Here is an 18,983-nt window from a genome sequence, read left to right on the forward strand (position 1 = left end):
CTGGACCTAAAACCCCAAAACTGGAAAGCCACAATAATCCTGGAGGTCATTTAGTATCAAACCTTGATATTCTAATGAGGATATCTGAGAACTAGGAAAGTTAGTGACCAGCCAAAGGTCATTCAGACAGGCACTAGGATCTATGAGGTCGGAAGTGGAAGGCGTTATCTAAATGCAGGTGTTCAGAGGGTATTCATTCACATACAAGAGGAGACTTTCAACTGAGAGATTAATCTAAAGAGAAATCCAGGAATTATCTGCTGACCACCTAATGCTCTACAGCACATGTTTGTAGGAAGAGCAGAGGAAGTCTGGCTATTAGTGTTCTCAGGAAAGTAGAGGATGGCAAGATATGTCAAACAGTAGATGATTACAACTTGACCACGTTTTATCTCTCCAGTTAACTTAATTCAACCTCTAAGGCATTAATGAAGAGGTTAACATTAATACACCTGCTCTTTTTCTTTTTATAAATGTATTTATTTATTTATTTTTGGCTGTGTTGGGTCTTCGTTGCTGCATGCGGGCCTTCTTTAGTTGCGGTGCACAGGCTTCTCATTACGGTGGCCTCCCTTGGTGCAGAGCACAGGCCCCAGGCGCACAGGCTTCAGTAGTTGTGGCATGCGGGCTCAGTAGTTGTGGCTCGTGGGCTCCAAAGCGCAGGCTCAGTAGTAGTGGTGGCACACAGGGCTTAGTTGCTCCGCGGCATGTGGGATCTTCCCGGACCAGGGCTCGAACCCACGTTCCCTGCATTGGCTGGCGGATTCCCACCCACTGCGCCACCAGGGAAGTCCCAATACACTTGCTCTTAATCAAACAGCAAATGGCTTCTGCAATTCTTATCATGTCACCCCAAGCCCTAAACAGAAGTGATTATTTTATCTACACATCATGAAAGGCAAATGAAATCTCCCTCCTTTTTAAAAGAGAATAGCCTTCACTATAAGAAGTAGAATATTCCATCTTTCTAACAAAAGGAATCCCGATCCAATGAAGAAATGATTCTAAAACCAAAAGGCAAACTCCGAAGATTATCTGAGCCACTGAAAAGGATGCGTCATTAATGCAGCATAATAACTACACTACTAGAGACAAATGCTTCTCAGCAAACATTCAATGATAAAACATTAGGGCTTTTCCTCAATATCACTTGATCCTCAAAACTACTAAAAAGAGCCCTTGGTTCACAATCTGGCCTTATCTCTTGCCTTCTTTTCCTCTAAGCTTTTTCTTTTTCTGTAAATCATAGTTTTTTGAAATGGAGAAAATAAAAGAAGTGGTACCTACTACCCAAAGAAAACCTGAAATAATAAGTCCTTTGAACCTTGGAGAAGAAAAAAAAAATGCTATGCCAATTCAAGACCATTATCATTATCACTAACATTTGAAAAAAAATCTTGTTGAATAAAAATGAATGATAATACCTAAACAAAATGAGAAGGAAAAATTATAATAATATCTGCTGTTTATTGAGTGCTTATTAACATCATTTTAGATACTTCAAACTTATTAACTTTATAAAGTGGGTGGTTTAACCCAGATTTTGCAATAAAACTGAGGATGAGAGGGTAAGTAACCAACCCAAAACAAGAAGTAACGGGGATGAATTTAAGCTTCAAAGCCCATGCTTTCTGCCTCTCCAAAATGTATTTCTTATCACTTTGAAATCCATGTGTATCTTTTGATTGTTTTGTTGATAAATGTTAGACCAAATGACTTTTAAGGTCTCATCCCACTGTTAAGATTCTCTCATTTTATGAATTATGAGAACTGGTTAGACTAAAACAGAATAAGGTAAAATATGGATTGATTCAAGGCAGGATAATTCAGGAAGAAAATTTCATGACTCTATTTATAGCTCCTGAAAAAAAAAGATCCTCATTGATATACTGATGAATAAAACCACTGTCAGCCCTTAAGTGAAAAACTCACCAAGTAACATATTATCAATTATTCCTCCTAAAAGAAAGGGAAAAGCTTACATTTTGATGGCCCTTGTGAGAATATAATGGTACAAATCCATTTTTTAATGGCAAAAAAATTTAGTACTTAGAACAGAACTAAGCTGACATGAGAAAAACCACCTTCAGTACAGGACAAGAGTGATAAAAGATGACCAGATGATAGAAAAACATAGGTCCTTAAGCATGTTATGCAGAAGCATGATCACAATCCTAGACTCTAACTCTAGCCTTGCTGTATGAAATAATATATTTTCCTTCTTAAAAAGTAAAATCAGTAAAGTTATGGTTCTCCATTACATGCATGTGATGTGTGACAGCATGCCAACTGATAAACTGAACTTCTGATGCTGAGAAACCAAGACGTTCTCAGTCAAGAAAAAAAATGCTCTGAAAGTGTTTTTATCTAGTACCTAAGAGAAAACAAATATGGCAAGTCAAACACATTAATAAAAATTTACCTGTACCTGAATGTTAATTTCTCCTTCTTCACATTCTTTCTTATATTTCCTTGGAAGTGTCTCTACCTCACGGATGGCATCTATAGTGACTTGCTGAGGTAGCACCTCAAACAAAGATGTTAAATACATAATTATGGATTTCTTGTCAGGAAGCTGAACAGCAACATCTAAAAGTGGAAGAAAATAAGAACCAGCTTAAATTAGATGTCCAAAGTATGTGAATTGCTCAATACTGGATACAAAATAACTGTCTTAGTACCCATAAACAATGCTAGTATATTATCTTTGCAATACCATAGCTCAGTAAATTTCTATTTCATATAATATATGAGTCAAAGGTAAAGATGATTACGTACTTTTTTTTGTTCAATATCCCATTTCTTAAAAATCTTCCCTAAAAGCTTCCCCCATAAGGCTCAAAGGTAAGCTATCATCTCAGATAATGTCACAGATTTCATTCATAGTATGAAAATAAGTCTAGAATTCAATCCTGCAACATTTGTAACTAAAGTTTTCATAACATATACAAGAAGCTCATACAAAAACACATTTTAATGAAATAAATCAAATACTAAATTGTTTATCTAATAATTCTGTTTTCCTAAAACTTTAAATCTTATGCTCGTATTAACTATTAAATTAAATTAAATTAAATTACATTTAAATTAAATTTCCTCCTGAAGGATCCTAGAAATTGTTAAGCACAAAAGTATCATGTCTGTAATAAGATGGCTTGTACCACATTTCAAAAGTAAAAACACTTCCTCAATTCTCACAATTCTTTCAAGAAAGGGGGAACAAAAAAGCACTGCTTTTCAAGTATTCAAAACTGTAAAGCAAAATCAAGGTTGTAATTAAACACTGAACAATACCTTCAGGATCTAACAGCTTTTCAATTCCTAAGTAAGTTTGAGCCTTGCTGAAGGCATGTTCAAGTCTCTCAGTTGGGGACATTTTGACAACTCTATCCCAGCTGAAGAGATCGGGTCTGAAATCAGAATGCAAATAAAATTCAGTGAAGATGAAATATGTGGAAACAAAGTTGTTATTGTTATAATCGAATACATTTCAGTTTTAGATTTTTTTATTTGTGAATATAAATTTAAAAGTTTATCTTTTATATCCCAAAGTCTTGTCAAATATATAATATTTTAAAGTAATCTATAAGTATGAAAACAACAGGTAAAACATTCTAAGGTTATTGTATTGGTTAAACATGCCTGTTAAAATTCTGGAGTAGCCACTGAAAGACTAGAAATGGTGTATTTCCCAAATAGTGAAAGAAAAAAAAAGGGAAGAAGAACCTACCAGTATAAAACAAGAAAGAAAAGAAGATATAGAAAAATGAAAAGCTCAAAACAAGCGGTAAGAATGAACTTAAATACATCAATTATCGCAATAATGTTAATGGACTAAATTCTCCGATTAAAAGACCAAGTTTAGCAGAATAGAAAATCCAGCTCTAATCTCTTCACAGGATACTCCTAAAGAAAAGACCCTGAGAGAATTTCTGTCCACCCCTCTCCAAAGAGCTACTGTCTAGTATTTCATTTCTATCTTGATTTTCTTTTAATCCCACAAACTGGACATTATTGTTGCTCTGACTTACTCAAAAGTTGATCATGTTCTCTGCGCTCTATCTGCTCTTGCATCTTGGACCCACCTACACTTCTGGGATTTGCCTCCCTCGTCCCCACCCGCCCAGTTCCCTCTCTGACTCCACCTCCTCTTATTCCCCTTATTCACACCACTGCACCCAGTGGCCTCCCATATGCCAGGTACCTCCTCCCCTCTTGCCTGACATATTTTTCTTCAGCAATATTTACCATTTCTATATGCTCCACAACTAACATTTTCATTTTTAAAAAACTGTCTGCCTCCCTCTATTTGAACATTAATTCCAAGAAGGAGGACTGGGATTTTTGCTTGTTTTGTTCTCTGCTCTACATCCTGTGTCCGGCACATAGAAGGCACCCCACACATACTTGTTAAATCAATTAAGTAACAGATGGAAAAATGTTTTAGCTAAAATTCAAGTTTTATGATAGCATCTCTTAACGGACTAGAAACAGTGGGCAACCCACTTAAACTGATAAAGGAGAAGTAGAAGAAGATGGGATGTGGGGTTTTTTTTTAACCAGATAAAAGGTATATGGAAAAAAAGCTAAAGCAAATAGCAGTCTTATGGTAAAACATTAAAACCACTCCCTTTGTTACCAAGAACAAAACATTCTGCTCACTACCACCAATGCAAACTGATATTGTATTGAAGGACAAGGCACAAGTGAAGGGGAAAGGGGAGAGGAGAGGAGGGAAAGGGAGGGGAGGGGAGGGGAGGGGAGGGGAGGGAAAGGGGGAGGGGAGGGGAGGGGAGGGAAAGGGGGAGGGGAGGGGAGGGGAGGGAAAGGGGGGAGGGGAGGGGGGAGGGGAGGGGAGGGGAGGGGAGGAAAAAAACTATTATAATTCATGGTCATCTACCAAAAAAAAAAAAAAAAAACTTACAGTAACAAATTTTGGTAAGAATTTAACAAGTTTCCAGATATAAGATGTAGAAAAGTCAACTGCATTTTCATATATCAGCAAAGAACATACAGGAAATAAAACTTGAGACAATAAATAATTTACAAGAAGAATAAAACACATAACAAATTTTGCCTTTCACATTTAAATCTTTGATGCATCTGGAGTTTATTCAGGGTATGGTGAGGCAGGGATCCAATTCACTCATTTCCATTTGTTCCATACCATCTATTAATCTGCAACATCGGCTCAGTTGTAGATCAGGATGGAGCTATTTCTGAGCTCTTTATTCCATTAGGTTGAACTATATGAAACTGCCATTTATATAAAAAACAGTCAAATTTGGCAATTTCATATGCTTCAGCCTATTACTATATTAGTGTTTTATTTATAGTACTATATAGTCTCAATTAATATAGCTTCATAATTAGTTTTGGTTTCTGTTTAGGAAGTGCTTCAGCCTGTCTCTTCTTCTTCAGAAGAGTAGTGGCTCTTTTTGGTCCTTTGGTCTTTTATTAAATAATTAGAATCTGTTCACAAGTTTCATAAAAAGAATCATTTATTTTTAATTGGGAGTTTTATAGAGTTTTCCTATAAAACTAAAGTAGGAGGCTGAAAACTGTCACAATTCTTTGTGTATATTACTGGTTAGTGCTGAATGAGTTAGTTCACATTGAACTATGTGAATTATTTTACATTTTTTAACTTACAAATATGTAGAAGAAACCATGGACACTGCACTGTGGCATTTAAGTCCTATGGAAACAAAGACGTGATGGGTAGTTTTTTTTCCATGATATTTCTATTCTTTATGTTTTCTTAGAGCGTGTACAGAGGAGAGAGGCGGTAGTGGGAAGGGCCTTTAGGGAGTAGTAAGTAAGGGAGGGACAGAGAGGAGGCACAAATCTGTACAAATCTGCACATCCAAGAAGAGTCACATCTCACTTATGTCGGTGGAGCACGGCATTAAAGGCAAGCCCATCTGTCCAGCTGGTGGTGAAGTTGAGGACGTTGACCTGGCTGTACGGCCTGGTCGACTGGCGCACCCAGCTCAGCAGGATCTTCTCACTGTTGGTCTGCTGCAGGTCTGACATGATATCCTTCATGACATCTTTCACCTGTTCAAAAGAAACCATGGCTGCCAATAACCTCAAGTAGTCATTGGAATCCAGTCCTTGAATAAGGAATATTATATGCATGAACCGTTGGATCAGGCCACTGGTATTCATTTTATTTCAAAACTTTCCTTTAAACACTGGAAAGATAAATACATCTTAACAGTAATGATTTCGATTTAGAGGTGATTTTAATCTCACCTTTACATATTATGGCATTTTCTATATCTTAGCAATACTTATGTTACACTTGGCTACACTGAACATTTCTTTCATAGCCACAAAAAAGTAATATTTTAAAACTATACTTTACAAATATCTTTTAATAGGAAGAAAACTCAATTTTTATTTTCTACAGAAATGTGGAAGAAGGTAAGAACTTTTGGCTGACTTTAAAATCCAAGAATGAAGCGCATTTCCTGATGGCAATAACAATTATAATCTAGAACTAATATTTTATATTATTATTCTAAATTAGTACATATAATTTAAGGAAGTGTTCAAAGAGTGATGTGGACATATCAAAAAAACCCCACAAGAGCCAACTTAAGGGGGCTTGAGAAATAATTAACAATAGTGAAAGATCAGAACCTATTAAGTAAGTAAAAATCCACTAAATAAGTAAAAATCCACACAGATATATAAATGAATGGATAGATAGATAGATAGATAGATAGATAGATAGATAGATACATAGATACATAGATACATAGATACAGAGAAACAGGAGACAAGGAAAAGCTCTTCCTCATAAGTGGAAAGACAATTAACAAATGTAGAAGAAATGATGAAATTAGAAAATCACTTTGCCAAGCATTATATTAATAACTGATCAGGTAAGAACTATGAATGCATCTCAAAATTAACAGACAAAAGTGTAAAAAGTAGCTGAATATTTATACAGTCTCAAAGTATATCTCCACAAGATACTTTTTAAAAACAAAGGGCAGTCACATTACAGTGGAGACACCTGCAGATTCCACCTCACCCAAATGATGAGAGTTAATACTGCCAGAAAAAAACTAATGGACAGCATATGCTTCCTGATATGGTGTATTAAGAAAAACTCAATATTGGGACTTCCTTGGTGGTGCAGTGGTTAAGACTCCGCACTACCAATGCAGGGGGCCCGGGTTCCATCCCTGGTCAGGGAACTAAATCCCACCTGCATGACACAACTAAGAGTTTGCATGCCACAACTAAGGAGCCCTCAAGCCGCAACTAAGGAGCACACCTGCTGCAACCAAGACCCAGCACAACCAAATAAATATTTTTTTAAAAAAAGAAAAACTCAACATCATTTTTGTGGCATTCCTCCCAAAAATGAATAACCTGAATCTAATCATGAGAAAATATTAGCCAAACCCACATAGAAGAACATTCTACAAAATAACTGTTCAGTACTCTTCAAAAATGACAATATCATGAAATACAAAGAAAGACTCAGAAATTATGCCAGATTAAAAGATGACTAAAAAAAAACAAGACAAATGAATGTAATAAATGATCTTGTATTTTCTTTTTCTATAAAGGATATTATTGGGGCAATTGACAAAATCTCCAAGAGCTACAGATTACATAACTATATTGTTTCAATATTATTTTCCTGATTTTAATAATTACATGCTAATTGTTAGTGCATGATATAATAATTACCATATGTATAATTATTAATACTAGCACTGTAAATATTATGTATTAGACATTTTATATTATATTATATTAATATAATAATAATATTGTAGTTATGTAAGAGAACTCCTTGTTTTTAGAAAAATGATTTGTTTTTACAAAATACTCACAGATCTATTTAGTCAAAGAGAAAGAGGGGGAGAGAGAGAGAGAAAACACAGAAATACAGACAGCTGTTAACATTTGGAGAATCTGAGGGAAAGGTATCCAGGAATTCTTTGGGCTATTTTTACAACTTTCTTATAAGTATGATATTTTTTAAATCTAATATTTTAAAAACAGATACTTTTTTTTCTACGCCAGGAAAATAGAGCAGTTTGTCAGGCTCTTTCACTCCAAATTATTATAAGTTGAATTGTGTCCCCTCCTCAAATTCATATGTTGGAAGTGCTAAGCCCCAGCACCTCATAATATGAATATATTTAGAAATAGGGTCCTTAAAGAAGTAGTTTAGGTAAAATGAGATCATATGGGTTGGCCCTAATCCAATATGACTGGTGTCTTGGAATGAGCAAAGGAGATTAGGACACAAACACACACACACACACACACAGAAGACCACATGAGGACACAGGAGGAAGGCAGCCGTCTACAAACAAAGGAGAAGAAACCAACCTTGCTGACACCTCGATCTCAGATTTCCAGCCTCCAAAATTGTTAGAAAATAAATTTCTGTTGTTGAAGCCACCCAGCTGTGGTACTCTGTGGCAGCTCTAAGAAACTAATACACAAATGATACATTTCCAATTCCTATTAAGAAGTGATTGAAAATCTTCCCACCTGCCAGTGCAAAATGATGCTCCAAAGTAATCCTAAAGTCAGTTTGTGATTTCCATCTACAATGTCCGTTCCTCCTATATTCACTAAATCCACCTAGTAAAATGAAAAAAATAACTTATAAGACAATTTTTCTACAGAAACCCAGGTTTTTGTTCTAGCTCGTTTGGACAGCAAAATAAGTAAATGACAAGAAAAATTTCACTTTAGAGAATCAGGTGAACCTAAATCTCAAAGATGTATTACTTATACAATAGATCAATAAAGTAAACACAAAAAGCACAACTATTCCTTCACTCACAGAACAGGTTCAATATGTCTCATAAGAAAAATATTTCCAAAAATCAGTTGATGCCAATGTCCAGAGCAGGTGGTTGGTTTCAAAATAAATCATCCCAATGGCATCAAAGGACCCCCCCCAAAGTCATATTACAAACTTACATTTTTCTGATGTAAAACCTGCAGCACTCTGTTAACATTATTTAAAGCGTGTACCCTTGTGGAGCCACGTTCCTTCGGCTGGAAAACAGAACACAAAATCGAATGAGACAGAGAGTCCCTCCATGTTGCTGTCAAACACTGACATTGAGATGCCCATGAAACAGCAGCTCAGCACACAGAGCCCCTCTGTACCAGGAGCTCTGGCTGGGTTCTCAAGCCACCATGAAGGCTGGTGTTGACAGAATGCAAATTCTCCCACTAACAGCACCTTAAGATAGTAGTTCCTTAGCTTGCCTGAACACTGGAATCTCCTAGGGAGCTTCCAAGAATACCAGTGCCTGTGTCCAACAAAGACTGTGACTTAATGAGTCTGGAGTATAGTCTGGGTTTGGAATTTATAAAAGATTTCCCTGGTGATTCTAAGGTGCAAACAAGTTTGGGAACCAATGCTCCACCAGGGACAAAGCTTCTTCTATCTTAGTTGGGCAGGATGAAGAAAGATTTAGAAGTTATGTCCCCTCCACCCTGCACTAGTGTAGCCAGAGCAGAGAGGATTCAGAGGTGCTATCCCAGGTTCCAGGTAGGATTACAAGGGCCCACTGGGAAGACTGGAATTGCCACCCAGGGAAAGGTGATCTGGGAGGCTTCTTTCTGCCTCATTGGCCAGGGAATCTTATCTGACAAAGGGATCAATCTCTCCAATAGGTGCCTACCCACCATCTGAAAGGCAAAAGGTAGAGTGTAACACCCCACACTTCGGCAAGAAAGAAATTCATCTTCAGAAGTGCATCTCTCTATACCTTTTATAGTAATTCTACCTCTAGCGTTAAAGGTTGTACCCATAAAATACATCCTCTTCATTGGCAAAGTTATTTCTGTGTGAGTATTGGGTACCTTACACATAAAGCAATAGAGTTGGATTTGATGACGGAACAAACATGAAGATAATACTGAAAATCTGAATAAAAATAAATGCCATCAGTTTTCATAACTTTGTTTTCACTATTTGTTAAATAACATTTAAATGTATTTGTCTCTACTTTCTACTATTCAAAACATTATGCCCTCTTTACATATCCTTTCTTCTTTGTAATTCTCTACTGTCTGAGAGCAATAAACACATAAAGTATTTTTTGATAAAAATAGAGCCCTCAATAAAGCCTAAATATCATTCAATCAAAAAATTCATTAAAACCCCTTTTTAACATTCTTATTTCAGCCTTTACATTGTAAGGACCCCCAAGAGGGTCTTCAGGTATCAGTAATGATGAGAGATATGCCGTTAGCCTGGTTCTTGAACATGGCATCCCTCACCAGTGAGGTTCCCGTGAGGCCTTCTAGAAGATCCAGTAGCTTCCTTCCATCTTTGAGGTCTGTGAACATATCACTGATGGGTGGTTTTCCACTCTGTAAAAGAAAAAGTACAATTTCAGCAGCAGAAATTTCATACATAAGTGGCAAATAAATGAATAGTTTCATTTCTTCCAATTAAAAGTTTGGATGACCAGCAGACTATACAAACTAGACTAAGTTTGCCTTGTATGGAAAGAAGTACAAAGAACTTTGAAATCTATAACAAATGTTTTGAGCTGAAAGACATAAATTGCATTATCTCTTAGAAAGGGAGCAAATAAAACTGTGATTAATGTCAATATGCCTTGTATGTACAGATGACCCTTGAACAACATGGGTTTGAACTGTGCAGGTCCACTTATAGATGGATTTTTTTTCAGTAGTAAATACTAGAGTATTACATGAGTATTACATGATCCGTGGTTGGTTGAAACCTCTGAGGTGGAACTGGGATAGGAGGAAGCTGACTAAATTATTCATGGATTTTCAGTTCTACAGAGTCAGCACCCTTAATCCCCCGTGTTGTTCAAGGGTCCATTGTATTCCTGAGAGAGAAGATGTGTTAAAAATATACATGAGGGCTTCCCTGGTGGCGCAGTGGTTGAGAATCTGCCTGTCAATGCAGGGGACACGGGTTCGAGCCCTGGTCTGGGAAGATCCCACATGCCGCGGAGCAACTGGGCCCGTGAGCCACAACTGCTGAGCCTGCGCGTCTGGAGCCTGTGCTCCGCAACAAGAGAGGCCGCGATAGTGAGAGGCCCGCGCACCGCGATGAAGAGTGGCCCCCGCTTGCCACAACTAGAAAAAGCCCTCGCACAGAAACTAAGACCCAACGCAGCCAAAAATAAATAAATTAACTAATTAAGTAAAAAAAAAAAAATACATGAGCATACAGCACCTGGGTGCAGAGGCCAAAGAAAAGTGTGCAGATTCTTATTCCAGCTCTGCACTTTACATTCACAGTATAAGCATGGCTTTCGGTACTTCCATTATGGAAGCAGGTCACGTCGTCATCAATTTCAGCTCTCCACTTCAATTTCAGCTCTCAGGCACTAGTTCTGTATTTCTAGGTCCCAATTTCTGAATGATTAGGAAACTTTTGGCTCTGTGTCTAAATCCAGTATCCATCCTGTATTTTGAATGACAAAACTTATAGAATTTCTAAACTCTTGTTTCTGACTAATAAACAGCATCAACTTCCCCTGATAAACATATTCTAGCATCCATGCCAGAAAATCCTACCCCATTCACAGGTAGACCTTGCCTGCCTGTGTGTGATATCATGGTTGTTCGCAAAGGACAATTACTGCACAGAAAATCAGGATGCCTCAGTTTTAATCTGTCTGACCGTTAACTAACTGGTGAACCTAAATCAGCTACTTACTACTATTTACCTTCTTCTAAATCACAGGTATTGTAAAGATCAAATAAAGAATATTATGTGAAAATGTCCAGATAGCTATAAAGCACAGTGTAATAAATGTTGTATGATTATGTTGAATCAAATTATTCCCTTCTAATATGAAATCCCCAGAGATTAATAGTTTTAGTTCCTGTCAATAATAAAGATATTTTATAACCAATAATTATTGTATCTTCTTTATTCTTCACTTTAAAACATATATATAAAGTCATACGAAACAAAATTTTACTCTGAGCTTGAAATGGGTGAGGGGGAGGAAGGAAGCCATCCTAAAGTTTCCTAGAACTTGGCATTTTCCCTTTTTAACGCTCTTCCTGATTTCTTACATTTTTAATTATGTGTAATGTATAGTAAACTAGTGATTTCTATCATGTGGCTTTTCCATAGTTCATATACTCTAAATGAGAGGAAGTATGGTAAAGTCTTCACCTTAGAATCAGTAAAGAATAAACTATGACTTATTTATATCTGAAACAAAGCTGCTTTTCTATTTCCAGCTGCCACTATGTGAGCAGTGACGATGTCAGAAATACATGGATTATCTCCATCGATCACAATGATAAACAGATTTGAGTGATGCAGGAGACCAGATCCAGAGGCAATACTTCAAGAGGCAGAGCGGGGAAGTTTTTTGCACACTACAGACTTCCTACCTGCTCTCAGTAAAAGCAAAGGGCAGAAAAGTAGCCCTGGTCATCTGCTACCTCTTACCTTACTCCTCTCAAAACCCACCCAAGTACCCTTCAGCAAACTAGCCACCAAATACCCAGATTCCCTTTCAGGAAGACGTGAACAACTCTGGTCTTAGAGCAAAGAGACAACAACATAGGTAAAGTTCATGGGAGAAACAAATAGGGATATCTAGGCACAGAAAGGACCTTAGGAATTACTGATGACAAGGGCAGCGAAATAATGTCTGGGCAGCATTTAACCCTTCTCAAATCCACTACAGTATCGATTTTCCAAAAAAGAAACAAAGTAACACAAATCAGCATAGACTAAAATAAAGTAAATATAAATATTAGTCCATATTACAAATAGTTATGAACGCCCACTGATGACCTCATTGTAGACAAGCCTCCTACCAGCCGTGTAACTTTGGAAAAGTGGCCTTTCTACATCTATTAGCTCATCTGTTAAACACTAAGATGACAGATGTTCAGTAAATGGTTGATATTATCATTCAGTACATTATCATATCATTACAGTGGTAATGTTTCTTACTGTCATAAAAGTGCCATAAAATTTCAACAATAGACAAAAGAATGGATAAAACAAATAAGCACTTCATCTTAGGCAGGAATGTAAAAGCAGATTCTGAACCTGAGTACATGTAAGTGTCACTTCATAGAGAAAGATCTTCCAAGTCCCGAATTCACTAATACGATGACCTGTAGGGATATATCCCATTCAAAACTAATGAACCTGATGATACAAGAGCACACCTGTGCTTTAGGTATGCACTGTGAGACAAGCATAACTCAGCAGTAAACCCAGTGGATTCTTCCCTAGGCTTCACTGCTGCTCAGTGGTAAAGTGGGAGGCGTTCATTAAGAGGCAGCATTAATTTTTCCACATGAGACACTCTTTTCCTCTCTCTTGTCCGGGTCATTCATGTGTTTACTGAGGAACAAATCTTGAGAAAGACTCCTCGTGAAGCATTCTCTTGAAACAAAGGTAACTGAGACACAGTTCTATCCTTCTAGAAGTCAATCACTTACACTAGGGAAACCAATGCCTTTATATTCTTAAAAAAAAAAAAAAAACCCAACAGTAACAGCAATGCAATTTCTTTATTCTTTTTCCAAATTTCAGATAAATATTGATGGCGATCAGTAAGAAATAAGTTTTGTGCTGTGTGCCTATTCTCCTAACACTCCGCCACCCCACCCTCAGTGATGGCACGGGTGGTGTGTACTCCCATCTGGTACCTTCAGAAGAGCCACATACACCTGCAGGAGGGAATATACAGCCCATGGATCTCTTCACTGGACAACGAAGGAAGGTACCAGGGCTCTTACAAATCCAAAACTGTGGTTCAAAACTTACATATAAAACACACACCCACACTCCCCACACACATAGCCAATCACTACAAAATACTACCTATTCCTGACAAATGCAATTTAGGAACGTCCCATAGGCAGATGGAAAGAACCAAACTATACCAAAGAGCCCGTTCCACCTACCACCTAGGAGAGTAACACCTATAAGTATGGTGATTCAGTGCTTTGTGCTTTACAACGGAGGTCACAAAATGTCTTACGTAATGGTCCAGATAGTACTTAGTTTAGGCTTTGCTGGCCAGGTGGTCTCTATCGAAACTTCTCAACCCTGTTGTCAAGATGTGAAAGCAGCACAGACAATGTATAAGCGGCTGAGCCCGTGGGAATGGTGACTGTGTTCCAACAAAACATGATTTGTGGACGTGGAAATCTGAATTTCATATAATGTCCACATGTCATGAAATATTCTTCTTTTTTTGACTTTTTGTAACCACCTAAAAATGTGAAAACCATTCTTAGCTCGTGGGCCATACAAAAACAGACCACGGAAACATGAAATGTCCCTAGACATAATAATAGCATGACTTACTATGTATCAGATACGCTCTAAGAGATTTCCAGAGATTTAGATGCATTCTTTGTTTCTTTATAATAGAACTTTAAGGTAAGGAAACTGAGATATAGAGGTGACATGACGAGTGAGAGGCAGAACTAGGATGTGATACCACAAGATCTGACTCCAAATCCAGGTTCTCAAAGTCCACACTAAACTGCTACTAAAATTATGAGGGCACAGGGTCACGACATATAGGGAAGGAAACGGTTAATCAGTGGTGCAGTGGAGAAGGTGTATTTAATGACTTCCCAAAGAGAGCAACAAGATATATACCACATTTAAATGAACTCAAAATGAAATTTTTCTCCAAGCTCATGGCTTTAAAGCATCTCTGGTACTTCTGAATCACAGGCTCTAAACATAGGCTCCACCCTGGGAAACAGTTGGGAAATGTCAGAAGTCATCGTTTAATAAAAATAAAAGCTGATTCAGCCTGACGGTTAAACTCGTATTTAGATTTTTAATTCTTTGCAAAGACTTATTTGCAGAAACTTCTCTGACAGAATACAGTTTAATAATTCAATTGGACAAATATTTGGTGAATACCTCCTTTGTGCCTGGCCCTGCAGAAATGCCAAGTTCAGGTCACCCTCCCCATTTACAAGCAAGGGTTTCCACAGTTTTCCAATAAACACAAAATAGTACAAATGAATAATCTTGAACTTGGAAGACAGATAAGCCTTGCGTCGCATTTACCTTAAAAAAAAATTTTAAAGGCCACATGATAGGAATCCAAACGACAGATGTCACAGGTGACTCGCTTTGGCTGCCTCCTCTCATCCCCTGGTCCCCTGTACTTCTTTGAACTCTCTTAACACCAGTTCTAACACCATTTTGACTCCAAGAGGGACCAGCGTTAATACCTACAGCTGAGACACTGAAGCTCCTGAATCGAAAATGTCAGAGGACAGAAGCAAACTGTCATCACAATGCAGGAGGGATAAGCCGGGGTCTGAGGGAGGGCAAGGGCTGCAAATACAGTCATGGATACGTGATGGTTCAATTGAATGCGGCCAACCTGATGGGCCCATCACACCTGGTGAATCAGCCAGCCCTAAAGGCTGAAAGAGCCTGTGCTCAGTTTCAGCCAGCAGCGGCCAATTGAGAATCCCAGCCCACTGTTGGTAGGACTTCTGGTTTCTCAAAAGAGCTGGAAATCTGAATTTATGTGTATAATCTCCTGATATTTGTAATGTCCTAAAACACTGTGCCGGATCAACAAATCTTGTCTACAGGCATGCTGGATCCTAGGCTGACTGGTAATCTCTCTCATAGGGCATAACCACACACAGGGGAAACACAAGATCAGTCAACAGTGAGTCCTCTGAGGAACTGAGAAGCTGTGGAAAGGACACACACACACACACACACACACACACACACACACACACACACACGCCACCATCCACAGACTAGGGAATATGATTGATTGCAAAATACCAGCAGAGTCATTATACCTGCACAGACCAAAAAAACAAAGGAGTCACACCAGATTCCTCTCCTTTCACTCATTCCTCATCTCTAATCCATAACAACCCTGTCATTACTACCTCCGAAAACACATTCCGAAGGTGACCACTACTGCTTAGTGGCCCCACTCTCATCCACGTCTCCAATACCAGGCCAACCGACCTCTTTACTTCTGCAAAAGAGTCAGAATAACGCTAATTTTGAGGTGCAGATCACATCATATCATGTCTCTGCTTTAACCTAATGGACTCCCATCACGGGGAAATACAATTCAAACTCCAAATAAGAGATCCCATGTGATCTGCTCTCCACCCTCTCTCTAATCTAATAATCTAATACTGTATTATTCCCCCCCTTCTTCAATACTCGCAAATCATAATTATTTCCATCATAGGTCAAGTTTTTCAGCAGCAGTAGTAGTAGTAATGGGGAAAAAAATCTATAAAAGGTTGAATAAGAAAGCAAAATTTAGGAAGTGAAGTTTGGAGTTCTTAAAAGGGTGAAATGCTAATGCTTTGTAGATACAACAAACAAACCAGAAGTAGAACTGGGACTTGGATTTGGGGTTCAGAAGACGGCCTCCTTTATGTGGTGTACCCTGCTGACACTGACAAGTGAGGGATGACAAATGCAGTCTGTGCCTTCGTGGCACTCAGAATCTAAACAGAGTAAACAAAATCTGTACCAACAAGCATGGGGAGCAGAGCAAAAGGGATTTATGAGCTAGCTTGATTCTGCCGAATTTGTACCAAATAAGAAATATAGTACAGAGTCTATCCTGTGATTTACCTAATCCCGTTATAAATAATGAAGTTATTAACTGTGTATAATATGGAGAAGAGTGAAAAGATAACAGTTTTTAAATGCTTTCACCACTAACATATCTGATGATGGTACCTTACAAACAAATAATAAATTTGAGCCCTTTCACACTGTTTGATTATTCTGTCATTTATTTATACTCTTCCTATTTTCAAAACAGGATTTGAGGGAGTCTATTCAATTCAGTTAATATCCCCACTGTTTACAGCATGTGTGTGTATGTATGTGTCTGTGTGTGTGTGTCTAATTCTGTATCATACACATGGATTTATATGGCATATATATATATATATATATATATATATATACACATATATAGTGTTTATATCATAATGTTTTTGCATTCTTCTCAAGTCAATCTGACACCCCAATCAATTTTAAAATGATGCTCCAGCATGTGATAACATATTTTAAGTTTTATAGTCTCTCTCTTTTTTTTTTTTGAGTGATTTTTTATTCAAGGAGTTGGTTATTTTAAAAACTTAAAAAGAAGTGAATGATTTAATTTAATATTTCTTTTAATATTTTAAAAACCAGAATCTTTAATTTATGAATCCCAAATCTCAGCACTAATAAAAATGTAGCTCTTGTAATTCTTCATTTTCTTAAAAACCAATAATGTATCAGTGAGCACTAGGTACAATGTCATTCTGGTTATGTTTACGTGTAAATGGATTTCTTTAGAGTATTTTACAACAGAAATGTACTTTTTCTCTTGATGATGGAATTAAAAGTGGTTTTAAAAAGTCTCTTTGGATTTCTTCTATTATCTAATTTTTTGTAATGTGTATTATTGTATAAAATAAATATAGATTGTTTAAAAAGTGGTATCTCTAGTTAAAATTAAGCAAACTGATGAAATTAGGTTCATCACAGTTATGACGCATATAGCTTAATGGATGAAATGAAGAGTGCATAATCTTCAATGTCTACTTTATGATTCAGCCCCATGGTGAAAGAGTGAAAGCAGCATTGCTTTTGACTGAAAAGCAAAATGAGTGCAGTAAAGTGCCCAAGGAGGTCATTAAGCACCTTGACAAACGAAAACCAGCAAAATGTGCCACAGTCGCTTAAAGAATTCGTGAGTGCGTGGCTTTCGGCCATTCTCTTTATGAATTCATGGCGGTCAGCACAGGTTCTTAAGAACCGAACAAGATTCCGCTTAGAAGCTTGTTTGGAAAGAGGTGGGTAAAGAAGAAAAGGGAGAGAGAGACTGGAGAAACAGATGGCTCAGGTAATCCTACTCGCGTCATAGTAACTACACAGCAGTGATTTATGCAGTGCTTACAATGGAATCAAAGCAATGAAGGTGCATTTACCTTAGAAATTACAGAAAACTATAAAACACAAGCTAAATCAAATATCTTTCAGAGAATCAAAAGTCAAACAGCATGTAACAGAATTTTTACCTTGATTTTGGTAAACAAAGTAACCGAGATAGTGCTGAGAAAACTGGGATGATAAGGAACCACGTGTGGGCTCCCATGCCTGGCGGCCAGGGGCAGGGCCACTTGCACACTCCACGGGCAAATAACCAGGCGAGGTCTGCAGGCTGAATAAACCCCAACTCCATATGCCCATCAGGCAAGGTCTGCAGGCCGACTCAATAAACAATACAGCTCATTCCATGTATGTACAACTGGCAAAGCACTGGAAATGTTTGAAGAATGCAGTTCCTCAAAAGATAGGCTTCCATGGGACCAGGGTGAGGCATTAGTTAGGGCATTGATAATGATAACGTAAAGGAAAAGAGAACATTTCCTTTGTCTAATAAAGGAGAGGCGGCTGCCTCGTCCCTTCCTTCTCCTTAGGGTGTCTCCTTAAAAACATAATAGGCCCAATTTTTTGGTCAGGAAGTAGATAAACCCATCTCCAACTTTCCAATGCAAAATAACAGAGACCTCAAAATTAACTCAACAGTCTCTCTGGAGGTTGACAGGAGACCAGCACGAGGAGCATCTATTTGTCTCTCCAGGAGGTACACACTCGTTGTTCTTTATTCTACTTTACTGTATGTTTGTGTGAAATTCTGTCCAGACTTTCTGGTCTTCTACCAACTGCCTGCAGGCACCTCATCTGATATGAGTATTCAATAACAAAGTGTTTTCTCTGTATTCTACGCTGAATAAAGATCTTTTGTGAGAGGATTTTTTTTATTTTCCCAACAGATTATAAAAATAAAAATAACAGTGTCAGATACCTCCACTTCCCACCCAGTCTGGGTCCCCTCATGATTAGCCATGGCTGGAGGGTGCCTACCAGTAGCCCTTGGAGCTAAAAGCTTCCTAGGGCAGGTACAGTTGAAAATGGTCCCAGGGTCTCCTAG

The 18,983-nt window shown here is 37.8% G+C and overlaps 1 protein-coding gene across 13 annotated transcripts in view; it reads right to left on the minus strand.

Annotated features, from left to right (window-relative positions):
• Positions 1-18,983, minus strand: part of UTRN (utrophin) — a 496,228-nt gene that overhangs the window by 378,270 nt on the left and 98,975 nt on the right. For 9 of the 13 annotated variants that reach the window (XM_082474349.1, XM_082474346.1, XM_082474342.1 and 6 more), the window contains 6 exons: positions 10,282-10,374; positions 8,968-9,045; positions 8,530-8,622; positions 5,888-6,060; positions 3,295-3,410; positions 2,423-2,589 (listed from right to left, as the gene is read on the minus strand). In XM_082474349.1, the coding sequence (XP_082330475.1) occupies positions 2,423-2,589; positions 3,295-3,410; positions 5,888-6,060; positions 8,530-8,622; positions 8,968-9,045; positions 10,282-10,350 (696 nt within the window). In that variant the 5' untranslated portion in view covers positions 10,351-10,374. The remainder of the gene's footprint in view (positions 1-2,422; positions 2,590-3,294; positions 3,411-5,887; positions 6,061-8,529; positions 8,623-8,967; positions 9,046-10,281; positions 10,375-18,983) is intronic. The other 4 variants (XM_082474354.1, XM_082474343.1, XM_082474344.1 and 1 more) reach the window with 1 other exon arrangement.

This window comes from Balaenoptera physalus (assembly GCF_965194825.1).
Source record: "Balaenoptera physalus genome assembly, chromosome: 9".
NCBI classification, from domain to species: Eukaryota; Metazoa; Chordata; class Mammalia; order Artiodactyla; family Balaenopteridae; genus Balaenoptera; species Balaenoptera physalus.